The 13,004-nt window shown below is 39.7% G+C and overlaps 1 protein-coding gene across 1 annotated transcript in view; it reads right to left on the bottom strand.

The window, feature by feature from the left end:
- LOC149846036 (protein OPAQUE1-like) overlaps window positions 1-13,004 on the bottom strand; it is a 65,109-nt gene that overhangs the window by 50,511 nt on the left and 1,594 nt on the right. The window contains exon 2 of the mRNA XM_089996126.1: window positions 2,622-2,741. Coding sequence (XP_089852252.1) covers window positions 2,622-2,741 — 120 coding nt within the window. The remainder of the gene's footprint in view (window positions 1-2,621; window positions 2,742-13,004) is intronic.

Raw genomic sequence — 13,004 nt, 5'->3', positions numbered from 1 at the left:
TGTTATGTATAATATATTTGCATTAATGGGAACATATAAACTTTAAAGAAATGCCTAAACAAGTAGTTCCAACTAAAATCATTGAAGCAGTACAAAAAACTTAATAAGAGTGCTATCTAGATGATGATCCATGATGCTTTCATATCAGGATGCATTGGCTAACTGGTCAAATTTACTTCACAAAAGGAAAATATACATGTGAACAACCAACTTGGCTATGAAGACATCATGGCATATGGCCAAACTTTTTACAGCTCAATGAGGAACACACATTTTTATACCAGGTCCACAAATGTGTATTACAAAAGCCAAGAGGAAGAGGCAAACTCAACCACATATTTCCAATATAAAAATTGGGCAACAAAGTGCACATGTTTTCTAAGGGAAAAGGGATCCTTTCTCATAGGATGTGAAACAAGCATGCTCAGCAAGAGAATGGTTCGCCCAAGTGGCGGAGCAATGGATGCCACATTTTTCCTACGGGGAGTGGTCTATTCATATGAAAAGCCATCTCCAAGGGGTGGGGGGCTGGGGAAGCTCTGCTCCAAGAAAAAGGGCACACATGGAAAAGCCTTAACCTGTGTGGATTTCATGTGTTCAAACCAGGGTTACTGAAAGCGCCATAGGACATGGGGAAGCGCACTTCCCTGAAGCACGTTTCGGAAGCGCGAAACTGTTAAATTATGTACATAATCATATAATGTAATATATATATTTTATATATATATGGTAATACATATACATATATTAATATATATGTATATGTATCTACTCAAATATATATTTCTATTTGTTTTGTCATAAGGGTAGTTTAGTCTTTTCCCTATTTTTGCGCACATTCACTTTTCGGATGTGACTGTAATTATTTTCCTTTTATTTTTATTTTTCTTTTTGTTCCTTTTTATTTCTTTTTGGATGAGTACCAAAAAGGTACCTTGGGGGGGCCACCAACATAGTCGTTGGGCCCTCTACAACGGTCACATTTGTGACCGTTGGAGGGGCTCCAACGACTATGGGTGGAGCCCCTCCAAGGTCCCCTTTAGTGATGTTATAAATAGGGGTTCTCCCCTTTGTATTTCCCCATGGCTTTGAGTCAAAGCCCAAGTTCTCAATAAATTGATTCCATTATTTTATGCCTTTGTGCATTTGTGAGTTATTTGTGGGTTGTGCTTTTTGTGCACAAGTGTTCTAAAGTGTTCTTATTGTGCTTTCGTGGTGGGTTCAATATCAAGAATATTAAGGTCTTGATATTAGTATCTTGTTGGAGATACTTTCACATAAACGTGGCGCTTCCGAAACATGCTGGGAAGAGCCAAAAAAAATTGGGAAGCATGCTTCCCATTTAGGGGAAGGGTGGTTCCCAATTTAGGGGAAGCTCGCTTCCCCTTCTTTTTTCATTTTTTTGTGTTTTGATTTTTGTTTTCTTACTTTTTTCTCTTTTTTCACTTCCCCCTCGCTTCCTCTTCCTAGGTCGCTTCACTTCTCGTTTCCGAGATGATTCCTGGTATGCTTCAAACAAACTCAAGTGGAGGTGCACACATCATTTTTGAGGAGCTCAACTCAAAACTCTACACTTTCTCAAAAAGTAGAAAGATAAACACAAGAGTCAAGCCCTCTTTATTAGGGTTAACATAATTATTTCCATGACAAAAATGTCATTATCTAACAAGTGAAATGACTAGAATGACAAATGACAACTATTTACATCTATGTACATAGACAAACCCAATATTACCGACAAAGTAACCCCTCCAACTAGTAATATGATATTCTCACATCCAGGAATACTTTACTTCCCTCGTTGAAACAAATGGGCCCTTAATGGTCTAAGGAAAAAAACAAGAAGGAAAGCAAAACTCATTTGAGGTCGTTACTATTCTTACTGCCAAGGTCAAAGTTTACCTAATATTTCATATAACGGAAATCAGGATGCCTTCCATTAGATTGAAAAACATGGCAATGGAAATACCAAACAGCAATACAAAGAAATTGTATTTGTTCACCACCTTAAATATAGAAAACTTTTCACACTGCATGCTTTACATGTAACTTAAAACAAACAACTCGTCTATTGACCACAAATAATGTTTGTACTGTGTGCCATTTCAGGCAAGAGAATCCATCTTTCAGATGGATTAAGACATTCAGAAATTGTATCATCTACTGGTTGCAAAAGCACAATAAGACACAAACTTCCACATAGATGACCAGTCAAAGAACATGCCCGTTTTAAAGGCCATAAAAAATTCCTATAGGCTTGAAGACAATTGCTTAGATAAGGCTATCTATTTCTTGGTTAAGGCTGCTTTGATCGGTTTTCACCACCTGAATAAATACTTTTCTCTAAATATTTCAGATGTCAATAGCATTTTAATTAGTCAATCTATTAATCAACTACTTTCATGGAGTGGAGTCCCCGCAGCAATTCAATTGCTTGTACTGACCAAAGTTTTCTGTCAGATCTGGCACACCAACTTCTACAAAAGTTTAGTTACATGGTGAGGTTTGTTACTTCATGGCTTGCCCATGCACAAACTACAACATATAAAGCATAGTCACCTATATCGTTCAAGGAAATTTCTCAGTGAGGGTTTTTCTTGGAGAAAGAATGTTACATATACCAGCCTAAGCCTCCGAAGTTCTCTTCTAGCAAGCTTCTTTCTCCAAGCACATTGAATTGCAATTACGGAAGCGCGGTACTTCTGGAAAAATGAATAGGCTTTCCACATCCTCCAAAAGCCCTTTGACAACAAAATAATAATAATAATCATTAGACAACAGCAGAAAAGAAGACAAAAGCAAAGACTGTACAAATAGAAGTAATCAAAGAGGGTAAAAAAGGCTAAAACATAACGGAAAAGATTTGCAGCAAATAAAAATAATTTAAACATGTTTTCAAGCTATCCACCCCTGAATACAATGATAGTCAAACATGTTTTCTTCCTATGGCCTTATAATATTTGATCTAAAGTAACAACGAAAGCACTTTCATATAAACAGTGCTCTTGAAACACTTGCCTAAGATCATAGGATGCATAAAACAAGTATATTAGATAGCAGCCACAGACTCACATTCTAAGCAGCATATGTACTAGAATAGTAAATGTTGAGACTTGATTTGCTAAGAAATGGCGGTCCTGTTAGTTTGGATCATGGATCCGACCCGCACCACATTCCAAGGATCCACCTCGGGATGTGTGGGCGGTGGCATGTTTGTAATTTAATTTTATTTCTTGTGTAATGTTATACCCTGTACAACACTAATAAATAACAAAAGAAAACGGAAAACCCTATTGCCGCCGACTCCTCTCTTCTCTCTTTACCTCATCTTTAACTCTTGCAGGTTGATATTTCTGACATGGTATCAGAGCACAGGCGCGGAAATCAATCATCTAGAAGGCCTCTAAGGACCAGCACGTGCTGCTAAAGGACGTAGGTTTCATTTCTGTCTCTCTTCCTTAATCAGATTTACTTCTTTCTTCTTTTTCTTAATCCTCTTTCACGTCATTCCAGTTTCTCTTTCGATTCTTTTCATTTTCAGTATTTTTCTGGTACGCACGTCTTAACATCCTGTTTTCAATCTGCTGAATCTTTGTTTTTCTCCCCAAAACATTTCTGTTCAATATTCTTCTGGTTCGCACGTTCACTATTCTTCTGTGTAACGTGTGTGCTGATATCATTTTCTGTGTAACGTGTATGCTGATATCATTTTCTGTGTAACGTGTGTGCTGATATTATTTTCAGCACACAACATTGTTGTTTTCCCCTCAATGCACTGTTAGTATAGTCGGCATTCAATATTTTTTTGGTTCGCGCACCACTATTCTTCTGTGTAACGTGTGTGCTGATATTATTTTCAACACACAACATTGTTGTTTTTCCCTCAATACACTGTTGGTACAGTTGGCATCTCATTCTTCATATAATCCATGGATTCCAAGTTGAACCCTAGTTTTCTTACTCACCTCATGACCCACAAGTTATCCCATGATAACTACTTACTTTGGAAACGTCAGATTGTGCCCTTTATTCGCAATCATGGTCTTCATGGGCATCTAGATGGGCGATCACCCGCCCCACCTACACATATCATGCAAGAAATAACAGGTGAAGATGAGAAAGTGAGTCAACTTCGAATCACCAATCCTGCTTATGACATATGGGTACAACAGGATCAAACATTAGTTGCTTACATAACTTCCACACTTTCTAATCGTGTTTTACAAACTATTTCTGATGATCAATCTGCTGTCGAGTTGTGGAATGGACTAGTTTATTCTTTTTCTCAGGTTTCCGAATCTCGGGCTTTACAACACACGTCAGATGATGTTCATCCTGTGATGATGGCACATACGCCTATTCAAACATGAGTCTTATTTACTCCTCCTCGTCCCAATGGAACACCTATGAACAAAGGAGGATTACTAGCTACACCAGGTGGAGGAGGTATTGGTTCAGGCAGTGTACTACGAGGGGGACGTGTTCCTACTTGTTTTCTATGCAACAAGCGGGGACATGTTAAAGCAAATTGCTGGTACAATCCTCAGGACCGAAACAAAACAGGGAGGCTAGATAGTAGGCCAGGGCAGAAAGCAACTCATCAGTTTGCACGCACTTCTCAGGGACAGGTTCTTCCACAGGACGTACAAAATATCCTTATGACTACTTTCAATTAGATGAACTTGCGCCAAAATGATGAAGGTATATGGTATATTGATTCAGGGGCAGCAACACATGTTACTTCTGATACAGGTAAATTTTCTCACTTGACTCCTTACACTAGAAATGGCACTATAGTCATAGGAGATGGATCTCACCACCCCATCTCTCACACTGGAAATGTCTCCCTTTCTTTGTCTGAATCTCAATTACCCTTGTCAAATGTCTTACTCACACCTGCTATTCAAAAGAATATTCTATCTGTGTCAAAATTAGTTGATCAAACAAATTCTTTTGTTGAATTTACTCCTTCTGTTTATCTTAAGGATCTTCACACCAAGAAGACGCTCGCTAAAGGTGACCGGCGCGGGAACATGTACGTCTTTGAAGAATCTCATGTGCCTTTGAAGACGTCGTCTTCCGTAGCCGTGGCTTCTTCAGCTTCTTCCTTCCCAACATTTTTGAGTCGATCTACAGATCATAGTTCTTCATCTAGAGTCTTGAAACTTAATAAGCCAGACTTATGGCATCTTCGTTTGGGTCATTGTAGTCAAGTTTTTCTTGACAAGTTGTCTGCTAAAGGTTTAATACTCGCAGTCAGTTTAGAGTCAAAATGTCCAAGTTGTCACTTATGCAAAAGTCATGTACTTCTTTTTCATATTATCAATAAAAGAGCAACAAAGCCTTTTGAGATTATATGCTCAGATGTTTGGGGTCCTGCGCCCACTGCCTCTCTTTCTGGATCTCGATACTATGTACTCTTTCTTGACTCTTACACTCGTTTTAGTTGGATTTACTTCATGAAAAACAAACATGAAGTTTTCAAGTTGTTCAAACAATTCCATGCACTAGTCCAAAACCAATTCAATACCAATGTTGTATATTTCCAGTGTGATGGGGGGGAGAATACATATCCCATGATTTTAGTGAATATTTGAAGGAGCATGGCATTACACGTAACATTTCTTGCCCTCATACCCCTCAACAAAATGGAGTAGCTAAGAGAAAACACAGGCATATTGTTGAGACAACCTTGAGCATGATGCACACTGTGGGTATTCCTTTCTCTCTTTGGACAGAGGCTTTTCATACAATAGTTTTCGTTATTAACAGGTTGCCCATGACCATCCTTGAAGATAATTCTCCATATTTTGTTCTTTATAATTGTCATCCATCATATGAAGAGCTACATCCTTTTGGTTGTGTATGTTATATTCATATTGATCATTCATTGAGAAATAAGTTTCAAGACAGAGCTGTACAGTGCAAGTTTCTTGGGTATGCAGATGACTATAAGGGATACAGGTGTTATGATCCTCATACAGGCAAAATTCGGGTATCTAGAAATGTTGTTTTTGATGATGAAAACTTTGACACTCTGGGTTCATCTTCCACAGATACACAGGATAGTTATGATCCTTGGCTCAGTGGCTCACTTTTATATGACTCGTTGCCTTATGAGTATTCATCTTTATCGACAGACAATGAACCCTATACTTTTGATGTGGAACCGCATATGTAAGACATTCCTCCTACAACAACATCCTCACGTTTTTTCTGGTCTTGTTTATTCTTGTAGAGTTCATCCAGTTAATGATGAGACTCCTCTACGACGTTCCACTCGGATTAGACATCCTATAGATCGTTGGGTAAGTTATAACAATTTCTCTTTGGATTTTCAAACATTTCTAACTAGAGTGTCCAAAGAAACAAAACCCTCCTCCTTTCATGAGGTTGTACATTCCCGTGCCTGGGTAGAGGCGATGCATGAGGAAATGGAAGCATTGCATGAATGCAACACATGGGAAATTGTACTAAGGCCAGATAACAAGAATGTTGTAGGATCCAAATGGGTGTACAAGATCAAGCACAAACCAGATGGCAGTGTTGAGCACTATAAGGCTCGTCTGGTTGCACGAGGCTTCACACAGCAGTATGGGTAGGACTACGATGAAACGTTCAGTCCAGTAGTAAAATTGGGCACCGTAAGGATTATCATTGCATTGGTGTTACAACATGGATAGTCACTCAGTCAACTTGATGTTAAAAATGCTTTTTTGCATGGTGAACTAAAAGAAGAAGTTTACATGGAGCAGCCACCTGGTTAAAACATGCGTGATTCATCAAATTGGGTATGTAAACTTCGACACTCTCTTTATGGCCTGAAACAAGCTTCTCGATCTTGGTTTGAAAGTTTTTCCACGGAGATCCAGCATCATGGGTTCACTAAAAGTGTTCTAGACCATTCATTGTTCATATTCAAAAGTGTTTCAGCTATTGTTTGGGTGCTTATATATGTTGATGACATCATTATTACCGAGAGTGATGAGGATCACATATCTTGGGTTAAGTCTATGCTGATGGCTAAATTCAAGATGAAAGACTTGGGTCCCATGAGATATTTTCTGGGTGTGGAAGTTGATAGTCGACATGAGACTATTACATTGAGCCAACATAAGTACACCATTGATATTTTACTTGATACAGGGAAGGAGAATTGTAAACCAATTAGCACACCTTGCCTTCTAAATCATAAGCTAAGTGCTAAAGAAGGCATTACTTATCATGATCCTACTTTGTATCGTCGAGTTGTAGGGATGTTACAATACTTAACATTCACTAGGCCTGACATAGCATACTCTGTCAAACAGGCTTCACAGTTTATGCATGCTCCTACAGATGTACATATGGAAGGAGTAAAAAGGATCCTTCGGTATTAAAAGGGTACGATTGGAGACGGCTTGATGTATACCAAGGACACAACTTATACGTCAGGGCATCGACTATTCACTTACACAAACGCAGATTGGGCTGGTGATCCTGACGAGCGCAGATCAGTTTCGGAGTATTGCATTCTTATCGGCAATAATATTGTAACATGGAGTAGCAAGAAGCAAAAGGCAGTGGCACGATCTAGTACTGAAGCAGAGTATCGTGCAATGGCAGCAGGAACAACCGATGTTAGATGGGTGAGACACCTACTGCAAGAATTACAAGAACCGATCTCGTCCTCTATGCTTCTTTGCGATAATCAGAGTGCTATTAATATTGCCTTCAATCCCATCCTTCATTGTCGCACGAAGCATATCGAGATTGATCAATACTTTGTTAGACAAAAGGTGGAAGAAAAAGAAATTGAACCTGCATATGTTCGGTCAGATATGCAAGTTGCTGACATTTTTACCAAGGGATTATCCACTCATCAGTTTTGGGCACTCAAAGACAAGTTGAGCATGATCAAAGACCATACTCAACTTGAGGGAGGCTGTTAGTTTGGATCATGGATCCGACCCGCACCACATTCCAAGTATCCACCTCGGGATGCGTGGGCAGTGGCATGTTTGTAATTTAATTTTATTTCTTGTGTAATGTTATACCCTGTACAACACTTATAAATAACAAAAGAAAAGGGAAAACCCTATTGCCGCCGACTCCTCTCTTCTCTCTTTACCTCATATTTAACTCTTGCAGGTTGATATTTCTGACAGGTCCCACAAAGCAAAGAGTCCCACAAACCAATCCATGCAACCATATTTCTTTCAAGGAAATTATTAGTTGCTTTAGGATGCCACAAGAACATAAAAAGCAAGGATAAAGCAGCCATACATGAGATTATATGTCCAACAATAATAAGATACAGTATCATATAGATTATGTTTCAAGATGCTAAAGATATCAAGCACATAAAGTGTTAAAATAATATGTAATTCTTGATATACGTATATTTATAAGGGGCTTTCTAGTCTTTTTGTATATTGTACTTTAGCACAGTCCATTAGGGACTGAAGAGTCTTTTAGTTTTTAGTTTTTTTTTATTTTCTGTTTTTTGAATTCTATGTAACCGTTGGGGGGCTGACAGTCCAACTAGACGTTGGACTGTCCCCAACAGTTATAATCAGTGTTATTAAAAACGTGCCTCATGGCGCAAAAAGCGCACCTCGCCTCAAGGCGAGGGGCTTTATGCCTTGAGGCGCATTTACAAAGCGCAAAAGCCCCGAGGCATGTGCCTCATACGTCTTGAGGCGCATGCCTCGAGGCAAGGCGCGCCTCGAGACGAGGCTTACATGCCTCGAATTTTGGAATTTTGTTTATTCTTTGCTTTCTAGGGTCACTCTGAAGCCAATCAGATATGTTCCACAAGAGGCACTTCTCGATGTTGCGTTATCATTGGCTGAGAATGCTCAAACTAGAAGAGGTTGGAACAAAATAATAATTGAGAAGCCTTTTGGCTTTGATTTGCAATCTTCTTTTGTGTTGACACAGTCCCTTCTTTCAAATTTTGAAGAGAAGCAGATATGCAGGTTTATATCCTGTTGGCTTGTTATTATTTCAAGTGTGCCTATTCATCTTCTCTCTAGTAGATTATTGCTTGAATTAACTGGAGCCTTATTCAACAAAAGCTAAAATATATGTAGTGTGTTTTCATGCCTTTCCCAACTTATTTCAGAATCGACCATCTACTGGGAAGAAACATCATTGAAAATCATACCGTTCTGAGATTTTCCAACCTTTTTTTTAACACTTGTGGAGTCAAACTTACATACGCAATGTTCAGGTAAAAATTCCTATGCACTAAAATCACACAATGGATGATATTATAGAGTGTCTTTGTCATTATCTCTAAGATCGGGTCTAATCCATAAGAAACCGGGTCTCAAACATAAGCCCAAAAAATTTTGGGTCTCAAACATAAACCAGGACCCGTGTCGGGGGGAGCCCCTGGACCCCCTTTTCTGCAAGGGTAAAAACTCTGAATCAGGCTCCACAACTCATCACATACCTGGCAAAATAATATTTTTACTTATTTTACATTGAAAATTTGAGAATCTTAACCGAAACTCCAGTCAGACCTAGTTTGGTATAAAATTTTATAAACCATACCCAACCCATATAATAATCAAACCTCATGGGTCCAACCTGAATAATTAATAAGAATCCCTTCTTTGCAACCAAACCCTAGCCCTATAAGATCCAATATGGGTCAGGATCGGGTCATACCCAATCCATAGACACCCTTAGTAGCAGGTTCACCAATTTGCAATCTAATAGACACTCAAAGCAACCACGTTAATGAAGTCATTGAGATTAGTTGCTTCGTTTCACAGAAAATTAATATCAATGTGTCAACTTGTTCAATGTATTCAATTTTGTAGGAGCAATAATCTCTTCTAGAATGTGACATTAAACCCTTTTAATGGCAAAATCAAGTCATGTGATTCCTCCGCTGCATCAGCCCCCCCCCCCCAAAAAAAAAAAATCAAAGAGAGCAGGGTGCGGGGCTGATGCAGCGAAGGAATCGGCTGTCAAAACCCAGTCAACTGAAAAATGAAGGTTGGTCCTTCCAGGTCAGGTGATGCGCAGAGATGGGGAAGTAATGCCCACCGATAACTCAGTGAAGCTTGTTTTCCTTTTTATTATTCAATGTAAACCCAAAGAACAATGAAATAAAGAACTGACAATAAATTGAATAGCAGAGCCCACCACGATAGTGAGGCTTGATTTTATTTCAATCAAATGTCAAGTGACTAATATATTGAACCTTCATGAAGAATAAAAGACAAACTCTGAACAGTATCAAGCAAATGAAAAAAAAGAATGACTGAGAAAAGGAACAAATATTGAAAGCCAAAAGAAACAGGACGGTTGGAAAGAAAAAGGCAAATCAGAAACGAAACAAAGAGAGATTGCAATTCTTCAAATGTTCTTTGCTTGCGCACGGAACCCTAGAGGGGTTTTTAAAGACTTTGACTGGATCCGGATAGCGGGTCCGGGGCATGATGTTGGATCTGGAGCTGTCTGACCCGTACTCTCTGCGCTTGCCTGGCACTGGTACACAGCGGAACCTCCCCTCCATGTTTTGGAACCAATATGGGAATTGGATCCACTGCTTGGATCCAATTCCCAGAGTGCAAATCCAGTCCCCTACGTGAGTCATGTTGTATGAACCCGGGTCCATCCTGCCCTGCATCAGGGGCTCGGCCACTCCCCTACCGAAAACAGAGGGAGCAGGGGGGGCTCAGCCCCTCCCCTACCGACCCAACAAGAGAGCGAGAGGGGGGGCTCGACCCCTCCCCTGCCGACCCAACAAGAGAGCGAGAGGGAGCAGGGGGGGCTCAGCCCCTCCCCTGCCGACCCAACATGAGAGCGAGAGGGAGCATGGGGGCTCGGCCCCTCCATTGCCGACACAAGAAGAGAGAGAGGGAGCTAGAGGGTACCTGCGACGAGGGAGAGGAGGAGGTGGCATCGAGCAGAGGCGTCGGGAGGACTCGAGCTGAGCTGCGCGAGAGAGGAGAGGAGATTAGGGCAAAAAAAAATTGTCCTAATCCTCCTTTTTCATCGGGGTTTTATTTTAATGTCTGGAAAATTGGACAAAAATGACCCCGGGTGTGTTGACCGCACCCAGGGTCGTGTTGACCGCACCAAGTGTAGCACGAGCACCCGCATCGCGTCGCGTCAACGCTGGTGCGGAACCTGCTTTGCCGAGTCCCTATGACTTAGGCTGTGACAATAAAAGTGTTATATATATTGCCAACAATCATACCTTTCACGAGCGAACAAAACATATTGAAATGGATTGTCACTACGTTCGTGAAGAGTATTTGAAGGAGACAATTATTTTATCCTATGTTCAGTCTGAAATTCAGATTGCAGATTTCTTTACAAAGCTCATCCTCTTCCTAGATTCATGTATCTTCTCAGCAAACTTTTGATGATCTCGCCGTAAGTTTGAAGGAGAGTATTAAAATAATATGCAATTCTTAATATACGTATACTTATAAATATACATATATTAGAGGCTTTTTGGTCTTTTTGTATATTGTACTTTAGCACAGTCCAGGTCTTTTAGTTTTTTATTTTTTCTATTTTCTGTTTTTTGAATTCTATGTAACCGTTGGGGGGCTGACAGTCCAACTAGACGTTGGACTGTCCCCAACGGTCATGATACGTTGGACTGTCCCCAACGGTCATGATACTGACCGTTGGAGGCAGTCCAACGCATGTTGGACTGCCCCCCTTTTGTGAGAGCAAGTGAGGCTCTATAAATAGAGCCTCACTTCTTATTTGTAAGCCAATGCTTGTGAAAGCATTTTTGTATGAATATATGAAATTCTTTTGGCTTTAAGCTATTTTGTGAAAGTGATATTCGGTATCTCCTTCGTGAGATTGTTATTGGTCCATTAGTGACCATTTTTATTTGTGCACTTGTGTAGCCTTTCATTTGGCATTGTAATAGTGCATTCTTGTTTAATTACATAAAGGACCCATCCAAGACTCATTAAATCACTATGACAATTTCCTCGAAAGAATATGCACTTCTGTAACCATCATATGCTATTGCTACGAATCCATAAGATAAACTAGCAAGTATTTATTAAGGACCATAGATTCTTCCCCACTTTATCGAGGATGGGAGAACAAGACCCTCTGGATAACATGAAGAAGCTAAATCTGTAGTTCAATTCATATGAAGGGGCATGCATGATGGGAAAGATTGAATCTACACACTTGAGTGTACAGGACCACCTACATAGTCTAGTAGTTTATGACCAACTACATGTTGGAAAGAGCAGGTTGGTAAGCTTTAAAGGGCAGCATTCCATCTACCAGTACCCAGTTTTCCAGCAGCTGAAAACAAATAGCATCATCCTCTTCTGTGGACATCTTTGCTACCACAAAAGGCTTGATTTTCAATGTATTAGCCACAATATCAGGTCTCCTAAGATTTCTCACTCAGCCTAATGCTACATATATGTAAGATGAGTGTTATATTTACGCTCAACCCAATACCAGATATATGCGAGAGCATGAGCATACAGAAATGTGATAGTCAAGTATACACGAACATTCACATGTACATACAACTATATTTTTCTATGTTATAGATAAACATACATTTGAATATTGTTTTATGAAAAGCTTATAATATCCTGAGAAACACCCCTTGCCACAAATAACTGACAAATATTGGGGACTATGGTGCCAGCCCTATCAATTTGGAAAATGAAAAGCTTATAATATCCTGAGAAACATCCCTTGCCACAAATAACGGAACAATATTGGGGACTAGGTGCCAGCCCCATCAATTTGGAAAATGTTGACATCTTAGGAAAATAGGGGCGAAGAGGTGCTTAATGTGCTTGATGAAAATCCTGACTAGGGACAAGCATAGTTGGCAAACCACGTAAGTCGAGTCGAGAATTACCCGAGCCGACTTGGATCAGACCCAAATGGGTCACCGATTCAGGTTACTGATCCTAATGCCTATTATAAACTATTTATGATGCATTTTATGATTTTAATGCACAATTCTTATACAAAGTCACTTGTTATGAAGAATCTAATAT

The sequence above is a fragment of the Nuphar pumila genome, chromosome 2 (genome assembly GCF_984573655.1).
Source record: "Nuphar pumila chromosome 2, dmNupPumi1.hap1.1, whole genome shotgun sequence".
Taxonomy (NCBI): Eukaryota; Viridiplantae; Streptophyta; class Magnoliopsida; order Nymphaeales; family Nymphaeaceae; genus Nuphar; species Nuphar pumila.
Note: the sequence above shows the minus strand (reverse complement) of the source record. Positions and strands in the feature narration are given on the sequence as shown.